This window comes from Apodemus sylvaticus, chromosome 3 (genome assembly GCF_947179515.1).
Source record: "Apodemus sylvaticus chromosome 3, mApoSyl1.1, whole genome shotgun sequence".
NCBI lineage: Eukaryota > Metazoa > Chordata > Mammalia > Rodentia > Muridae > Apodemus > Apodemus sylvaticus.
Genome location: NC_067474.1, coordinates 104,425,592 through 104,445,789, shown reverse-complemented (window position 1 = coordinate 104,445,789; position 20,198 = coordinate 104,425,592). Strand labels below are relative to the sequence as shown.

General features: G+C 38.8%; 1 protein-coding gene across 1 annotated transcript; it reads right to left on the bottom strand.

Moving 5' to 3' along the window:
- Positions 1–16,903: 16,903 nt before the first annotated feature.
- LOC127680000 (Kruppel-like factor 18) lies at positions 16,904–18,598 on the bottom strand. The gene has a single exon (XM_052175559.1). The coding sequence runs from the start codon at positions 18,596–18,598 to the stop codon at positions 16,904–16,906; it is 1,695 nt and encodes a 564-aa protein (XP_052031519.1).
- Between the last annotated feature and the right edge of the window lie 1,600 nt (positions 18,599–20,198).

Below are 20,198 nucleotides of genomic sequence, written 5' to 3'. Positions count from 1 at the left end.
CACTTAAGTGATTGGATGCATCACTGAAGAGTCATTGAACTTTGAACAGTTGTTTGATTTTATCAGTTGTTGAGACTGCTAAAGACTATGGGGAATTTGGAATTTGGACTAAATATATTATGTATTATGCCATGATTAGGAATATGAACAAGCCTATGTGGGCCAGGAAGTGAAATGTGATAGTTTGTATCTGCTAAGCCCAGGGAGTGGTACTATTAAAAGTTGTGGCCCTGTTGGAATAGATGTGTCACTGTGGGTGTGTACCTGAAGAACCTCATCCCAACTGCCTGGAAAGCAGCATTCTGCTAGCCACTTTCAGAAGAAGATGTGGAAGTCTCACCTCCTCCTACAGCATACCTGCCTGGATGCTGCCATTTTATTCCTTGATGATACTGGAATTCCTCCTCTGAACTTTTAAGCCAGGCACAATCAACTGTTGTCCTTGGTAATACTGGGCTTGGTAAGGGTGTCGATTCACAGCAGCAAAAACCCAACTAAGGTACCCATTTAAAGTTCTTTTACTATCATCTATCTATCTATCTATCTCTATATTTACATAGATTATTGATTTTTGAAGTGTTAGTTATCCTTCTTCTCTACATACATTTATACTCTACAGTCCCATCACTTATTCCACCTAAACTTATTTTTCTATTATTTTTATTTTCATTCATATCATCTGTATTTTACCTCCACTCTCTTAGTAAGTCCACCTCTTAGGTCTTTACTGCTTTCCTAACTTCTTTGAGCACTAAGATATAACCCACACATATAAATTTCAGAGCCAGAGTCCGTACATGACAGAGAGATTTCAACATTGTTTTTCTAGGTCTTCATTACCAAAACCAGAGTGGATATTTCCATTAACATCTATTTACCTGCAGATTTCAAATTTTAAATTTTTAATAGCTGAACAATATTCAATTGTCCAAATATATAGTATTTTTCATCATTTTGTTCCTTAATGAACACCCAGGCTTTCCCCAATCTTCTGGATATTGTGAATATAGCAGCTATGGACAAGATTAAGACACATCTTGATAGTGGGATATATATCACTTTGGGTATATGCTCGACAACAGTAAAATCATATGCTATATCTAATTCTAGTTTTTTGTAGAATTTCCCTACTGATTTCCAGAATGGCTGTTTCGCTTTCCATTGCTGTCATTTTTCAACTTGGACATTCTGAATGGGATGAGGCAAAATTAGAACACAACTTTATTATTGATTTCCCTAATGGCTACATATGTGAAATAGGAAATTATTTTTCTTATGCCTTTTATTTCTTCTTTGAGAACTCTGTATTTAGTTCTATGTGCTAATATTAGTTGTTTTATTTTCTTGGTGTTTGAAATTTCCTCCACACCTTTCTTTCTATCTTTCTATAAAAATGACTCTCTGTCATATATTACAGCAGCTAAAGAGCTAATTCTATTCTGTAGATCATCTAATCACCCACATGATGATTGTTAGTAGTGTGAGGGTATTGTTTCATGAAGTTCCACTTTTTAATTATTAATTTTATTAAACTAATAAAATTTATTTTAAAATATACAACTCAGTATTGACATTTTTTAAAGTCATCTAAATGATTTCTAGTAGTTAAATCTCTCTTATATATAAAACACCTTCTAAAAGTAAAAACTAAAGGTAATATGCACTCAAAGAAGTTTATAAGCTATTTGGAACATTAAACATGATAGAAATAGAAAAAAATATCTTTTATGAAGTCCTCTATGAAAGGAAATTGTATTAATTTCATGATTATATAGAAAGAATTTCATCACCAAGAAAGCATAATCAGCATAATTATGGCTTCATAGAATAAAATGGGTATGCTCCTTCTGTTTCCTTTTTGTGGAATAGTTTGAAGAGTATTGGTATTAGGTCTTCTTTGAAGGTCTGATAAAGGAAGTGCGGGAGACCTGGTGTGCACCCAGAGGCAGTCTGGGAGCTCACAGCACAGCTCGTTCCTGTAGCACAGAGCTTAGTCTTCAGTCCTGAGGCCTCTGGCGGTAGCCCTCAGACCTCTCCACTTCCGGATCCAGATCAGCCTGGGCGGCAACACCACATCCCCAGGTCCTGAAAGAGGCAAGAGGGGCTTCTGGTCGGCCAGCGGGGAGAAGTCGGTGTGTTCTAGTGAATCCAGCGGGCCCCAGCAGGAGCCTTCAGGTGTCTGCTTCCGGGTCTGAACAGCCTGGTAAACAGCACCCTGTCTCAAGGCAGTGCAGAAGGTAAGCTGTGCACCAGAGGCCACCTGGGAAGGGGCAGCTTGCACTGGTGAGTCCAGCATTGACAAGACCAACTAACACCAGTGAGAACTAGATGGCAAAAAGCAAACACAGGAACGTCACTAACAGAAATCAAGGCAATATGGCAACATCTGAACCCAATTCTCCTTTACCAGCATGTCCTGGATACCCCATCACACCAGTAAAACAAGATTTGGATTTAAAAATCACTGGTCATGATGCTGGTACAGGAACACATGAAGGACATACTTAAAGAAATTCGGGAGAAAATGGATCAAAAGTTAGAAGCCCTTGCAAGGGAAACACAAAAGTCATTCAAAGGAATCCAGGAGAATACAAAAGCCAATAATGAGGAAACACAAAAAACACTTAAAGAAATACAGGAGAACTTTGGTCAACAGGCTGAGGTCATGAAAGAGGAAACACAAAAATCTCTTAAAGAATTACAGAAAAGCACAAACAAGCAAGTGAAGGAGCTAAGCAAAACCATCCAGGATCTAAAATCAGAAGTAGAAACAACTAAGAAAACTCAAAGGGAGACAACTTTGGAGATAGAAAGCCTTGGGAAGAAATCAGTGGACATAGATGCAAATATCAACAACAGAATACAAGAGATAGAAGAAAGAATCTCAGATGCTGAAGATACCATAGAAACCATGGACTCAACAGTTAAAGAAAATGCAAAAAGCAAAAAGCTTGTAACCCAAAATATCCAGGAAATCCAGGACACAATGAGAAGACCAAACCTAAGGATTATAGGCATAGATGAGAGTGAAGATTTACAACTTAAAGGGCCAGCAAATATCTTCAATAAAATTATGGAAGAAAACTTCCCTAACCTAAAGAGAGAGATGCCCATGAATATACAAGAAGCCTACAGAACTCCAAACAGACTGGACCAGAACAGAAATACTTCCCGTCACATAATAATCAAAACACCAAATGTACTAAACAAGGCAGTAAAAGAAAAAGGCAGTAAGAGAAAAAGGCCAAGTAACATATAAAGGAAGACCTATCAGAATCACAGCAGACTTTTCACCTGAGACTATGAAGGCTAGAAGATCCTGGGCTGATCTCATGCAGACTCTAAGAGAACACAGTGCCAGCCAAAACTACTATATCCAGCAAAACTCTCAGTCACTGTAGATGGATAAACTAAGATATTCCATGGCAAAACCAAGTTTATCCAATATCTATCCACAAACCCAGCCATACAAAGGATAATAGGAGGAAAACACCAATACAAGGAGGGAAACGTCACCCTGGAAAAAGCAAGATAGTAACCTTTCATCAAACCCAAAAGAAGTTAACCAATCAAATTTAAAAAATAACGTCAAAAATGACAGGAAGTGGCACACGGGCTCCACCTGGTACACAGACACAATCTGGGGCAAGGCCTCAGGCGGAAGCCCTCAGCTCAACTCTCTCCACTTCCGGATCCAGATCAGCCTGGGCGGCCGCACCACATCTCCGGATCCTGCAAGAGGCTAGCTGGGCTTCCGGGCGGCCAGCTGGGAGAAGTCAGTGTGCTCCAGTGAATCCAGCGGGCCCCAGCTGGAGCCTTCGGGTGCCTGCTTTGGGATCTGAACAGCCTGGGCAGCAGCACCCTGTTTACAAGCAGTGCAGGAGGTAAGCTGTGCACCAGAGGCCAACTGGGAAGGGGCAGCTTGCACTGGTGAGTCCAGCACTGACAAGACAAACTAACACCAGTGAGAACTAGATGGCAAAAGGCAAACACAGGAACGTCACTAACAGAAATCAAGGCAATATGGCAACATCTGAACCCAATTCTCCTCTACCAACATGTCCTGGATACCCCATCACACCAGTAAAACAAGATTTGGATTTAAAATCACTGGTCATGATGCTGGTACAGGAACACATGAAGGACATACTTAAAGAAATTCAGGAGAAAATGGATCAAAAAGAAATTCAGGAGAAATGGATCAAAAGTTAGAAGCCCTTGCAAGGGAAACACAAAAATCATTGAAAGAAATCCAGGAGAATACAAAAGCCAACAAGGAGGAAATGCAAAAAACACTTAAAGAAATACAGGAGAACTTTAGTCAACAGGCTGAGGTCATGAAAGAGGAAACACAAAAATCTCTTAAAGAAATACAGGAGAACTTTGGTCAACAGGCTGAGGTCATGAAAGAGAAAACACAAAAATCTCTTAAAGAATTACAGGAAAGCACAAACAAGCAAGTGAAGGAGCTAAGCAAAACCATCCCGGATCTAAAATCAGAAGTAGAAACAACTAAGAAAACTCAAAGGGAGACAACTTTGGAGATAGAAAGCCTTGGGAAGAAATCAGGGGACCGAGATGCAAATATCAACAACAGAATACAAGAGATAGAAGAAAGAATCTCAGATGGTGAAGATTCCATAGAAACCATGGACTCAACAGTTAAAGAAAATGCAAAATGCAAAAAGCTTGTAACCCAAAATATCCACGAAATCCAGGACATAATGAGAAGACCAAACCTAAGGATTATAGGCATAGATGAGAGTGAAGATTTACAACTTAAAGGGCCAGCAAATATCTTCAATAAAATTATGAAAGAAAACTTCCCTAACCTAAAGAGAGAGATGCCCATGAATATACAAGAAGCCTACAGAACTCCAAACAGACTGGACCAGAACAGAAATACTTCCCGTCACATAATAATCAAAACACCAAATGTCCTAAACAAAGAAAGAATACTAAAGGCAGTAAGAGAAAAAGGCCAAGTAACATATAAAGGAAGACCTATCAGAATCACAGCAGACTTTTCACCTGAGACTATGAAGGCTAGAAGGTCCTGGGCAGATCTCATGCAGACTCTAAGAGAACACAAATGCCAACCAAAACTACTATATCCTGCAAAACTCTCAATCACCATAGATGGAGAAACTAAGATATTTCATGACAAAACCAAGTTTACCCAATATCTATCCACAAGCCCAGCCATACAAAGGATAATAGGAGGACAACACCAATACAAGGAGGGAAACTTTACCCTGGAAAAAGCAAGATAGCAACCTTTCATCAAACCCAAAAGAAGTTAAGCATTCAAATTTAAAAAATAACGTCAAAAATGATAGGAAGTAACAATCACTATTCCTTAATATCTCTTAACATCAATGGACTTAATGCCCCAATAAAAAGACACAGACTAACTGAATGGATACGTAAACAGCACCCTACATTTTGCTGCTTACAGGAAACACAGCTCAGGGTCAAAGACAAACACTACCTTAGAGTAAAAGGCTGGAAGACAATTTTACAAGCAAATGGTCTCAGGAAACAAGCTGGAGTAGCCATTTTAATATCAGATAAAATTGACTTTCAACCCAAAGTCATCAAAAGAGAACCTGAGGGACACTTCTTGCTGGTCAAAGGAAAAATACAAAAAGAAGAACTCTCAATCCTGAACATCTATGCCCCAAATGCAAGGGCACCCTCTTTCGTAAAAGAAACTTTATTAAAACTAAAAGCACACATTGCACCTAACACAATAATTGTGGGTGACTTCAACACTGCACTTTCCTCAATGGACCGATCAGGAAAACAGAAACTAAACAGGGACACAATGAAACTAATTGAAGCTTTGGACCAATTAGATTTAACAGATATATATAGAGAACATTCTATCCTAAAACAAAAGAATATACCTTTTTCTCAGCACCTCATGGTACCTTCTCCAAAATCGACCATATAATTGGTCACAAGACAGACCTCAACAAATATAAGAAGATAAAACTAATCCCATGTCTCCTATCTGATCACTATGGAGTAAAAGTGGTCTTCAATAGCAACAGAAACAACAGAAAACCCACATACACGTGGAAACTGAACAATACTCTACTCAATGATACCTTGGTCAAGGAAGAAATAAAGAAAGAAATTAAAGACTTTTTAGAAGACATTGAAAATGATTACACAACATGCCCAAATCTATGAGACACAATGAAAGCAGTGCTAAGAGGAAAACTCATAGCCCTGAGTGCCTCCAAAAAGAAAATGGAGAGAGCATACATTACCAGCTTAATGACACACCTGAAGGCCCTAGAACAAAAAGAAGCTATTTCGCCCAGGAGGAGTAGAAGGCAGGAAATCATCAAACTCAGGGCCGAAGTCAATCAAGTAGAAACAAAGAGAACCATACAAAAAAAATCAACAAAACCAGGAGCTGGTTCTTTGAGAAAATCAACAAGATAGATAAACCCTTAGCCAGACTGACCAAAGGGCACAGAGAAAGTATCCAAATTAACAAACTGAGAAATGAAAAGGGAGTATAACAACGGAAACTGAGGAAATCCAAAAAATCATCAGATCCTACTACAAGAGCCTGTACTCAACACAACTGGAGAATCTGGAGGAAATGGACAATTTCCTTGACAGATACCAAATACCAAAATTAAATCAGGACCAACTAGACCATCTAAACAGTCCCATAATGCCTAAAGAAATAGAAGGAGTCATAGAAAGTCTTCCAACCAAAAAAAGCACAGGACCAGATGGCTTCAGTGCAGAATTCTACCAGACCTTCAAAGAAGAGTTAACACCAATACTCTTCAAACTATTCCACAAAATAGAAACAGAAGGAACACTACCCAATTCCTTCTACGAAGCCACAATTACGCTGATACCAAAGCCACAAAAAGATCCAACAAAGAAAGAGAACTTCAGACCAATTTCCCTTATGAACATCGATGCAAAAATACTCAATAAAATTCTTGCCAACCGAATCCAAGAACACATCAAAGCGATCATCCACCATGGTAGGCTTTATCCCGAGAATGCTCGGTTGGTTCAATATACGGAAATCCATCTATGCAATCCACTACATAAACAAACTCAAAGAACAAAACCACATGGTAATTTCATTGGATGCTGAAAAAGCATTTGACAAAATTCAGCATCCTTCTTGCTTAAAGTCTTGGAAAGAACAGGAATTCAAGGCCCATACCTAAACATAGTAAAAGCAATATAAGCAAACCGGTAGCCAGCATCAAACTAAATGGAGAGAAACATGAAGCAATCCCACTGAAATCAGGGACCAGACAAGGCTGCCCCCTTTCTCCTTATCTTTTCAATATTGTACTTGAGGTACTAGCTCAGGCAATTCGACAACATAAGGAGGTCAAAGGGATACAAATTGGAAAGGAAAATGTCAACCTATCATTATTTGCAGATGACATGATAGTCTACCTAAGTGACCCAAAAAACTCCACTAGAGAACTCCTACAGCTGATAAACAACTTCAGCAAAGTGGCAGGTTATAAAATCAACTCCAGCAAATCAGTGGCCTTCCTTTACTCAAAGGATAAGCAGGCTGAGAAAGAAATTAGGGAAATGACCCCCTTCACAATAGCCACAAACAGTATAAAGTATCTTGGGTTGACTCTTACCAAACATGTGAAAGATCTTTATGACAAGAACTTCAAGACTCTGAAGAAGGAAATGGAAGAAGACCTCAAAAAAGGGAAAACCTCCCATGCTCATGGATCGGTAGAAACAATATAGTTTTTTGCCAAAAGCAGTCTACAGATTCAATGCAGAACCCATCAAAATCCCAACTCAATTCTTCACAGAGTTAGAAAGAGCAATTATCAAATTCATCTGGAATAACAAAAAACCCAGGATAGCTAAAACTATTCATGCAACAAAAGAAAGTCTGGGGAAATCAGTATTCCTGACCTCAAGCAATACTACAGAGCAATAGTGTAAAAAAAAAACTGCATGGTATTGGTACAGTGACAGGCAGGAGGATCAATGGAACAGGATTGAAGATCCAGAAATGAACCCACACACCTATGGCCACTTGATCCTCGACAAAGAGGCTGAAAACATCCAATGGAAAAAAGATAGCCTTTTCAACAAATGGTGCTGGTTCAACTGGAGGTCAGCATGCAGAAGAATGTGAATTGATCCATCCATGTCTCCTGTACTGATCTCAAATCCAAATGGATCAAGGACCTCCACATAAAGCCAGACACTCTGAAGCTAATAGAAAAGAAAGTGGGGAAGACCCTTGAGGACATCGGTACAGGGAGAAAGTTTATGAACAGAACACCAATAGAGTATGCTCTAAGAGCAAGAATTGACAAATGGGACCTCATAAAATTACAGAGTTTCTGTAAGGCAAAGGACACCATCAAGAGGACAAATCGGCAACCAACAAATTGGGAAAAGATCTTCACCAACCCTACTTCAGATAGAGGGCTAATATCCAATATATATAAAGAACTCAAGAAGTTAGACTCCAGAAAACCAAACAACCCTATTAGAAAATGGGGTACACAGTTAAACAAAGAATTCTCACCTGAAGAAATTCGGATGGCAGAGAAGCATCTTAAAAAATGCTCAACGTCATTAGTCATTAGGGAAATGCAAATCAAAACAACCCTGAGATTTCACCTTTCACCAGTCAGAATGGCTAAGATTAAAAATTCAGGAGACAGCAGGTGTTGGAGAGGGTGTGGAGAAAGAGGAACACTCCTCCACTGCTGGTGGGGTTGCAAATTGGTACAACCACTCTGGAAATCAGTCTGGCGGTTCCCCCGAAAACTGGGCACCTCACTTCCAGAAGATCCTGCTATACCACTCCTGGGCATATACCCAGAGGATTCCCCACCATGTAATAAGGATACATGCTCTACTATGTTTATTGCAGCCCTATTTATAATTGCCAGATGCTGGAAAGAACCCAGGTATCCCTCAACAGAAGAGTGGATGCAAAAATGTGGTATATCTACACAATGGAGTACTATTCAGCCATTAGAAACAATGAATTCATGAAATTCTTAGGCAAATGGATGGAATTAGAGAACATCATACTAAGTGAGGTAACCTAGACTCAAAAGGTGAATCATGGTATGCACTCACTAATAAGTGGATATTAACCTAGAAAACTGGAATACCAAAAACATAATCTTCACATCAAATGAGGTATAAGAAGAAAGGAAGAGTGGCCCCTTGTTCTGGAAAGACTCAGTGAAGCAGTATTCAGCAAAACCATAATGGGGAAGTGTGAAGGGGTGGGTGGGAGGACAGGGGGAGAGAAGGGGGCTTACGGGACTTTTGTGGAGTAGGGGGGCTAGAAAGGGGGAAATCATTTGAAGTGTAAATAAAAAATATATCGAATAAAAAAATTTTAAACAAAAAAAACTAAAAAAAAACCAAAAAATATTTTAAGGACTGCTGATATTTCTTTAGGGATTATGGGACTATTTTGAAGATTTGTCTGATCCTGATTTAACTTTGTTACTTGGAATCTGTCTAGAAAAGTATCAGTTTCATCCAGATTTTCTAATTTTGTTGAATATAGGATTTTGTTGTAGGTTCTGATGATATTTTGAATTTCCTCAGTTTCTATTGTTATCTCCTCCTTCATTTCTTATTTGGTTAATTTGGATACTGTCTCTGTGCCTTTTAGTTAGTTTGGCTAAGGGTTTATCTATCTTTTTGATTTTCTCTAAGAGCCAATTCCTGGTCTTGTTCATTCTTTGTATAGTTCTATTTGTTTCAACTTCATTCATGTTAGCCCTAAGTTTGATGACTTCATGCCTTCTACACCTCTTGGGTGTATAAGGTTCTTTCTGTTTCAAAACTTTCAGGTGTGCTGTTCAGCTGCTAGTGTATGCGCTCTCCAGCTTCTTTTTGGAGGCACTCAGTACTATGAGTTTTCCTATTAACACTGCATTCATTGTGTCCCATAAATTTGGGTATGTTGTGCTTTCATTTTCATTAAATTCTAAAAAGTCTTTAATTTCTTTATTTCTTCCATGACCAAGTTATTATCAAGTAGGGCATTGTTTAGCTTCCATGGGTATGTGGGCTTTCTGATGTTTTTCTTGCTATTGAAGACAAGCCTTAGTCAATGGTGATCTGATGAATCTGTTGAGGACTGTTTTGGGAACAATTATATGGTCAATTTTGGAGAAGGTACCATGAGGTGCTGGAAAGAAGTTGTATTCTTTCTTTTTAGGATGAAATGTCCTGTCGATATCTGTCAGATCCATTTGGTCCATAACTTCTGATACCTTCAATGTGTCTCTGTTTAATTTGTGTTTCCATGGTCTGTCCATTGATGAGAGTGGGGTGTTGAAGGCTCCCACTATTATTGTGTGAAGTACAAAGTGTACTTTGAGCTTTAGTAGATTATTTTTGTTATGAATGTGTCACCTTTGCATCCGGTGCATAGATATTCAAAATTGAGTGAAAAGTGTCTTTCCTCATACTTTTTGAAAACTCCTGGGTGAAAATTGTTTTTATGCAGCATAAGAATGGCTATTCCAGCTTCTTTCTTGGGACCATATGTTTGGAAGATTGTTTTCCAGTCCTTTACTCTAAAGTAGTGACTTTCTTTGACACTGAGATGCTTTTCCTGTATGCAACAAAATGCTGGGTCCTGTTTATGAATCCAGTCTGTTAGTGTATGTCTGTTTATTATGGAATTGACCCATTGATCTTAAGAAATATTTACTAAGTACTATTGATTGTTGCTTCCTGTTATTTTTGTTGATGAAGGTTTATGTTTGTGTGGCTATATTTTGGCTTTGCTGAAAAAGTATTATTTTCTTGCATTTTTCTAGCATGTAGTTTCTTATCTTTTGTTAAAGGTTTCCATCTACTATCTTTTGTAGGTCTTTATTTATGGAAAGATGTTGTTTAAATATATTTTTATCAGGGAACATCTTGATTTCTCCAGCTATGATAATTGAGAGTTTGCTGGGTATAGTAGCATGGGCTGTCATTAGTATTTTCTTTGTTTCTGTATGACATCTGCCCAGGATCTTCTGGCTTTTATAGTCTCCAGCAAGAAGTCTGGTATAATCCTGAATGCTCTGCCTTTATATGTTACTTAATCTTTTTCCATTACTGCTTTTAATATTCATTCTTGCATTTTGTGTTTTGAGTATTATGTGACATGAAGAATTTCTGTTCTGGTCCTGTCTTTTTGGAGTTCTGTAGGCTTCTTGTATGTTCATGGGCATCTATTTCTATAGGTTAGGAAAGTTTTCTTCTATAATGTTGTTGAAAATATTTACTGGCCCTTTAAACTGGGAATCTTCAGTTTCTTCTATACCTATTATTCTTAGGTTTTTTTTCTTTTTATTGTGTCCTGGATTTCCCAGATGTTTTGGCTTAGGAGCTTTTTAGATTTTGCATTTTCTTTGACTCTTGTGACAATGTTTTCTATGTAATGTTCTGCACCCTAGATTCTCTCTTCTATCTCTTGTATTTTGTTGATGATGCTTGTATCTTTATCTCCTGATCTAGTTCCTAGGTATTCTATCTCCATGGTGGTCTCTCTTTGAGATTTCTTTACTGTTTCTATTTCGTGTTTGAGATCGTATATGGTTTTGCTAAATTCCTTCATCTGCTTGATTGTGCTTTCCTGTGTTTTTTAAGGGGTTTTTGTGTTTCCTCTTTAAGGGCTTCTAACTGTTTAACTGGGTTTTCCTGTTGTTGGGAACCAGGGAGCTTGGCTCAATGCCCCCAGATGAGCTGTTTGCACAGGTTTCTTGAGAGCAAAACATCCCATGGCTTAGCTTGATTCCTGCCCTCCTGCCTGGTGTTGTATGGACTTCCCAGCTGCCTGGCTTATGGCTATAATTGATTTTTCCTGTTCCCTTCCCTGGCCTCTAGTATATATATTGCTGGACTCACATTAAAGCTTTGGCATTCTCCTTACAGAATGACCCATGCCTGTGTTTTTTGTTAATCCCCCAGTGCTATGCCTGATCCTGTGTACAGTTGCAGTTCAGGTACTGTTGTCCTGTATTTCTTTGACTGAGATATTTATGTCCTGCTTAATGTCCTGAATCATTATCATGAGATGTGATTTTAAATAAGAGTCTTGCTTTTATGATTCGTTGGTGTTTCCTGGAATCACTGTGGTGGAAAAAAAATGGGTTCTGATACTTTGCATATGCCAAGTAGCTTTGGGTTCTGTTGCTTATGTTCCTGTACTTGCCTCTTGACAACTAGTTATCCCTGGTGTTAGTTGGTCTTTCTCTCTCTTCCTGTGGCTTGTCCCTCCCACAAGCCTGTGTGTCAGAAATCCTGGGATACCAGTTCCCTCTAGGAAGCATTTGGATAATGATAATGATATCACACTTGCTGGTCACCCTTTCACTAAACAACTTTCCCATGATATCCCTCTTCCCAGTAACCTTTCCATAATCTTGCCATCCCACATCTCCCGTCCCACCCCCACCCCCCACCCCTCTACATTCTTCCCAGCCTACTGCTGCAGTATACCCATACACTGGGGCATTAAACTTCCCCAGGTCCAAGGTCCTCTCCTCCCATTGCTGTCAGGCAAGTCCATGCTCTGCTACACATGTATCTGGTGCCATCGATACCTTCAAGTTCATTCCCTAGTAGATGGTCTAGACTCTGGGAGAACTGGGTAGTTATGCAAGCCTATATTGTTCTTCCAACAATGTTGCAATCTCCCTCTGCTCCTCCTGTTCTGTCAGCTCCATCACCAGGTTCCCTGAGCTCAGTATGGCTCCAAGCATCCATATCTGTATTGATCAGTTGCTGACCTGACCTCCCAAGGATCTATCATACTAGTTTACTGTCAGCAGGTGAGTCTTGACTGCAGGAGTGTTTGGTTTGTCATCTGCAGACATGATGGATCCCCTGCTTGGGCAGTCCCAGGAAGGCCAGTCTTTCAATCCCTGTTCCTTTCCCTCTGTTCTTCCTTTGGACAGGAAAGGCTCCTGGTGGAAGGATGGGGTCACACAGGCATCTCAATGTTTTTAACCCAGAAATGTTCCTATTGCCACTCTTTAAAGACTATTGTGAATAGGATTTATTTTCAATGTGTTTTGTTATTCGCTAAGAAGACTATTGTGTGGGGGTTTTATTTTTTGGTTTTATGTGTGTGTGTGTGTGTTGAATTTTATCTTGATAATTTGCAGAATGTGTTTAATAGCTGTAACATATTCTCTTTTTAGTATTTGTTTTTGTTTTGATGTACAACATCAGTACATCATTTCTTACTCCGTTTTCTTTCCTTCCTCAAATCTCTCTCATATATATTTTATCTCTTTCAAATTTATGTCCTCTTTTATTACATTAAGTGTTGCTACATACAGACATATGTGTGTGTATGTTTGTGTGTGTGTGTGTGTGTGTGTATATATATATATATATATATATATATATATATATCCTGTTTGACCTGTGTGTTACTTTTATATGTTTTAGAAAATGAATATTTCATCATTTACTGTTTTTTTTTTACATACAAGAGTGATTTGTCTGTGTTAATGTGTGTATACTACATGCATTCAATGCCCAAGAAAGCTAGAAGAGGGCTTTGGATTGCCTTGAACGGTAGATACAGGGCATAATGAGACATCCTATGCATTCTAGGAACAAACTCTATTCTTCTGCAAGAACAGCAAATTCTCATAACCAGTGAACCATCTCTCTCTCCCTAGGTTTAAGAGTTTTATTCTCAGGTGTTTACTGTCTTCTTTTTTTTTTCCTTTTTTTGGGGGGTATAAGTTTATGTTACCTGCAAATAGATATTATTTGACTTCTTCCCTCTTATTGTATTCCCTGTATCCCTTTTTCTTGCTTTATTACTCTATCTAAGATTTGAAACTTTATATTTAACAGACTTAAGAGTTTTGATATCTAGGAGCTCCTCAGGACTGGACCACCAAGCAAAGAGTACACATGGAGGATCCCATGGCTCTGCCCACATAAGTGGCAGAAGATGGCCTTGTTGGACATAAGTGGAAGAAACAGCCCTTGTGCCTGAGAGATTTCATGCCCTAATATAGGGGAAGGCCAGGGCAGAAAGGCAGTAGTGGGTGTGTGGGTGGTGGAGATGCAGGAGGAGGAGGGATGGGATAGGGGTTCCAGAGAGGAGACCTGGAAAGGGGATGACACTTGAAATGTAAATAAAGAAAATATCCAGTGGAGGAAAAAATGTTGTTGATATTACAAGACCAAATTCCTCTCTGTGACATCATGTCTCTGTAGCTGCATTGTTGGAATCACTTCTTCCCATCAAACCTATTCTGTTAGCCTGGAAGTTCTGGACAGGACACTAATATCTCTTATCTCAATGGCTTTGCATGTTCTGTTATTGTTGTTGTTGCCTGTTTTTTCATTAATTGCTTAAAGACTATATGGTGTTTTCCATCTACTATTACTAATAAATAATTACAATCTTTTTTCATATATAATTTGACAATCATTCATACCATTGTACTGTCAGAATTTCATGTAATTCTTTAACTTCAATGAATGTAGGGATATATTGTATTTATTTTTAATAGAGAAATTTAATAAATAAGTCATTAAATAAAAATAAATATTCAAGGAAGAAAACTCATCACAGATATAACAGCACTTTTATTAATTGCCTTGTAATTAAAATACATTGAACTACACATATTCTATTTTCATAATATACTTCATAATTTAAAACATTTTTAAATCTAAATATATTTTTAAGATATTCTTTTCCTCCTCTAACTCCTTCCAGATTCTATTCCTGTTCCTACCCACCCAACTTTTAAGTTCCTTCTCCAAAGAAAAAACAAAAAAATTAATGCACACACACACCAAAAAAAAAAAAAATCAAAAGCATCAAAAAAAGAACAAAGAAAACTAACCTGTAATTAAAAAAAAACACACACACACACATGCAAAACAACATGTAACCCATTTTTGGTAAGTCACCTACTTCTGTACATGAGGCCTTCCCTGTAGTGCTTGATCTGACTGGTGTGACTCCACTGAAGAAAACAGATTGATCTCTTTTAGTGTGTCTAAATGAAATTTCAGTTGCTAACTTTTTCTCAGTAGTTAGATTTCCATTTATTTATTTATCAGTTTGGCAGTTCGTCTGAAAATTGGACATAGTAGTACCTGAGGACCCAGATATAACACTCCTGGGCATATACCCAGAAGTTGCTCCAACATGTAATAAGGACACATGCTCCACTAGGTTCATAGCAGGTTTATTTATAACAGACAGAACCTGGAAAGAGCCAGGATGTCCCTCAAGAGAGGAATGGATACAGAAAATGTGGTACCTTTAAACAATGGAGTGCTACTTAGCTATTAAATCGATGTCTTCATGAAATTCTTAGGCAAACTGATGGAGCTTGAAAATAACATTCTGAGTGACTTAAACCAGTCAATCACTAAAGAACACATATGGTATGCTCACTGATAAGTGAATATTGCCCCAGAAGGCAGGAATACCCAAGATATAATAGAGACCACATGAAGTTCAAGAAGAAGGAAAACCAAAGTGTGGACACTTTGGTCCTTCTTAAAAGGGGTACAAAATACCTATGGGAGGAAATACAGAGACAGTGTGTAGAAGATTGAAGGAAAACCATCCAGAGACTGCCATATCTGGGGATCCATTCAATATACAATTACCAAACCCAGACACTATTGTGGATGCCAAGAAGTTCTAGCTGACAGGAGCCTGATATAGTTGTCTTCTGAGGGGTTTTGCCAGTGCCTGCCAAATACAGTGTGGATGCTCTTAGCCTACCATTGAACTGAGCACAGGCTTCACAATGGAGGAGCTAGAGAAAGGACCCTAGGAGCTGATGGGGTTTACAGCCCCATAGGAGGAACAACAACAAGAACAAATCAGGACTCCCCGAGCTCCTAGGGATTTAGCCACCAACCACAGAGTACACATGGAGGGACCAATGGCCCCAGTTGCATATGTAGCAGAGGATGGGGTGGTCAGGTGTCAATGAGAGGAAAAGTCCTTGCACATGTGGAAAAGTGAGGGAAAAAGAGGGAAAAAGTGGAAAGGGGATAACATTTGAAATGTAAATAAAATAAATATCTAATAAAAATTTAAACAATAAATACAAAAGAAAAACAAAAAGTCTCACAGGCCCGGCCACTGATCTATCTGATGGAGTCAATTTCTGGTTTGTTGTTTTGTCCTCTGGAATGTGTAAAATGGTGCATTACCCAGAATATAGTCTATCTTTAGGATTTTCAATTTGGCTGAAGGAAAGTTGTGTGTTTGTTTTGTTTTTGTATTTGCCATTGTATATGATGATACATGAGTGTGGTTTTAATTTGAGATTTTGCATTGGGCAAGCACAATGACTCTTCTTCACTTGTCTGAATTCACCTAAATTTCTTCAGGGAAATATCTCCACATCTAGTTCAATTGGACTGTTGGATTTTCATAATATTGAGATTTTTCACTTCCTTTGTCACACATGTGTTTTGTGAATATTTGAGTTGGAGGCAGCATGTTTATCACTTTTAGTGATTTTCAAGCAAACATTTTTTGAACACACTGAAGTTATTATGTCTTCCTATTATGAACATGGCATTTGATTTCAAATTCAGGAATGTGAACTGAGACAATGAAAAGTTCCCTACTTTTTAAAGTATTTATAATTTTATGTTTAATTGATAATAAAATTTCAGTGTATACAATTTTGATTCAGGCTAGCTACACGTTTGTCATTACATCTCTGCTTTCCTTGAAAAAAAATCTGCTGGGAATATTTGAGTGAGTCCATTGCTGGGGCCCACTATTATCCCCAAAGTACTTGATTAGTGGTCAGGTATGGTGACTGAGAAGAAGGAAGAAATATGTTAGTGTAATATGATATGGTATGGGGAGGGGAGTGGGCATTCAGGTTGCAGTGGTGGGTGATGTTTGAAGATGGATCCTCTGATGCTTTTTGAGATAATCGGGTCTGGAATAGCTTTTGTTGCACATGTCACAGGGGTAGGGCCTCTCCCCACTGTGCTTTTGCTTGTGTCTCTTGAGATCTTCTGAGCGGAAGAATTTCCATTTGCATCCAGGCTCATCACAGGCATAATCCTTCTGACGTGTGTGTTTCTTCATGTGGTTTTTGAGGTGGTGAGACTTTTTGTATGATTTCTGACAATCCTGGTAGGTACAGGCGAAGCTCTTCAAAGGATGAGGGTTCTTCCGGGACACTGGGCTCTTGGTCTTGGTGTCTAACTTCATCTCTGCATGTTGTACCTGGACCAAACTGGAAGCTGAAGAGTTTTCCTGAGGTTGTCTTTGGACCAAAGGGGAACTTGAAGGATAAGGGTTTTCATCCACATATGAGGCTTGGGGACTAAGTGAAGTCACCTGCCAATCAAGGCTTCCTTCCAGATTGGGTGTTCCATTCTGACTTGGGCAGACATTTTCATCAAAAGAGGTCTTTATCTGACCCAAATAGAATATCTCTTCAGAACTGGGACTTGTCTCTGAATGGCTAGCCAGGTTCTCTTCTGGACTGTATGTTGTCCTCTTATACCCATGAAGAGTTGTGTCAAAACTGGAAGTCTCTTTCTGAAACTCATAGAAAGACTGGCCAGCAATTGAAATTGATACCTGGTGATTCACAGTCAAATCCAGGTCACATCTGTACCCTGATGAATGATACCCAGAGAGGGAGTGCTCACCACTGAGGAGATTCTCTTGATCTTTGGAGACATTCTGAACACTGAAGGATTTCATTTGGTCATTTGTTTGGTCACAGTTAATTCTCATCTGAGGCTCAGAGAATACCTGGTTTCCATTTGGCAGTATCATCTGATCTCCATAGTATTCATTGTCAGCTACTGGGCTCTCCTGGTGATTCCTAAAACGATTCTGTTCAGAAAAGGATGTTATGATTTGATTGGGATAAAGGGCCTGTGTATAACTGGGTGATGTCATCTGATTCCCATAGAGAGTCAGATGCCCTCCATTCCTTGGTGTCACCTGATTGTAGTTGGTCTGGTTACCATGGAAAGGCATCTCATGTTCACCACTGAAAATCTGGTCATGTTTAGAAGCAAGGGAGTGATCTACATTTGGGTCCTGGAGAGCATGACTTCCTGAAAGCACCTTTTGATGATTACCAAAGTTAATCCTGGGATTCAAACACATTTCTGTATTTGTGAACAAGAGAGTCTTGTCAGAGTTCATTGTCCTCTTCCAGTAGCCTTCATTGTAGAGAGTATCCCTGGTGTCAAGTTCTGCTCTCTTCTGGGAATGAGAAAGGCATGTCTTCGGGGTGCTGTTGAGCTGCATGTGCTGAGGGCCTGCAGGGGAGATTTTCTGCTCAGCAGACACAACTTGCTGGTACCAAAAAGAGGTCTCACTTGGCTCTCCAAACAGGAAATCATTGGCTTCTCCCAGGTGTGCTGTTGAACTCAGAGTACAGGCTGCATCTTGGTTGCTACAGGATGTTGATGCCATCACTGTTTGTTTCCAGGTAGGCATATCTGAGCTCTGACCTGAAATAAGCTGGCTGGACTCCATAGGGGAAGGTTGGGTATTCCAGGATCCTGGCTGGGAAGCAACTGTGTTTTCTGCCATCTCCATATAGGCTTCACAGAAGGTGTAGGAACTCTCCATGTTCTTACACTGTTGGGAAAAGGAGAACACTGGGCTGAACTAGATATGCCACTGTGAGAGCTTAAAGTCCTTGAGAATACACACATTCAGTGGACAGACAGAAGTTACATGGTAGAAAGAAGGCTGAAAATGTGTGCTGGATGCCAGGGCTTCACACGTTCTTTGGTTCTGATGAATGTGGAATGGTCAAGTAAAATTCAACTCTATTGCTCTGAGGTCTCCTTGTGTAAAACTCATCCTGAGGTGGTCAGAAGTTATGATTCTATGATTTGGTAGACCATACCTTTCAGTGGGTAGGGCCTCATATCTAGAGAGCTTGTTTAAACATTTCATCCCAGGCTCATAGAACTCAGAAGGTGCTCCCAGGTAACCAGCCTCTTAGGTTCTTGTGTGTTAGCTTGCCTACTACCATTTACTTAATGGCCAATGCGCACCTTCAATATTGTACTCATCCATCTTGGAAGAGAATGTGGTATAGGATTTTTGGGGGCAATTGTGGTGGGTTTGTAAAGCAGTAGTAGAATTCATGTGAGGGTTGTTTTGGATGAAGATTGTAAATTAATATAATATTGTATGGTGTTGTTGAAACCTCTTGCAATGGAGAGTTATAGTGCATATGATGGTAATCTCAATAATGGGAATCTCAATACATGACCTGGTGTGGCCAATTTTGAATCCAGGCAAGTCTTCCTGAGGAAGGAATCTGCTGCATTCTCTAGTATTCTTCTTCTATGGGGTCCCATCAAGTTACTCAAATAATATAGACTAATGCAAAGAGACAGGTTCACTGTCAGCAAACTGACAATAGGACCACATTGTCTAGGATTATATCCACACAGCTCATGGAACCTGGTCTAAGGATGGACAAAATGAAAGAAAAATCTAATTTTAAATTTAAAAAATGGAGTGATGAAATCAAATATTTAAGAAAGAAAGAAACAAAGAAACAAAGAAAGGAGAGAAAGAGAATAGTGAAAGAAAAATAGAAATCATATCATCATCATAATTATCATCTTCATCATTACCATCAATATGATTTGTCACAACATGTAGATTGAAAAAATAAGTGTAAAGTTTGGATGGATAGGTATACTTTTGAAATTAATTCAGAAACTTGTAATACATGAAATTAAAACTTGGCAACTGCTAGTACAATCTTTCACCTTTTCATCAATTAGAAAATGCTCTAAAAAGTATCCTCTGGTGTTTTGTGATGGTATCTTTACAAAAGCATCACTGATTAAAACACTTATTAGGTGTTCTGCTCAACATCCAGCCCTCTCCCAGGAAACTGGGGACCTCCTCCCACCAAGAAGATTCCAAGATGTTACAAGGCAACTTGGTTTTTTAAAAGTCTTTTACTACTTCAATCTAGTCTCAAAATGAGAATTCTTTTGCCTCTAACTTGCAGAGATGGAAAATATTTGCCTGAAAACTGGCTTAGGTCTCTATTTCTTAACATTATCATATAACATAGCTGCAGGGTACTCTCTACTTGATACCATTCAACATCCCTCAGTTTTAAAATATTTTATATTTTTTAAATTTATAAATTTATAAATAAAAA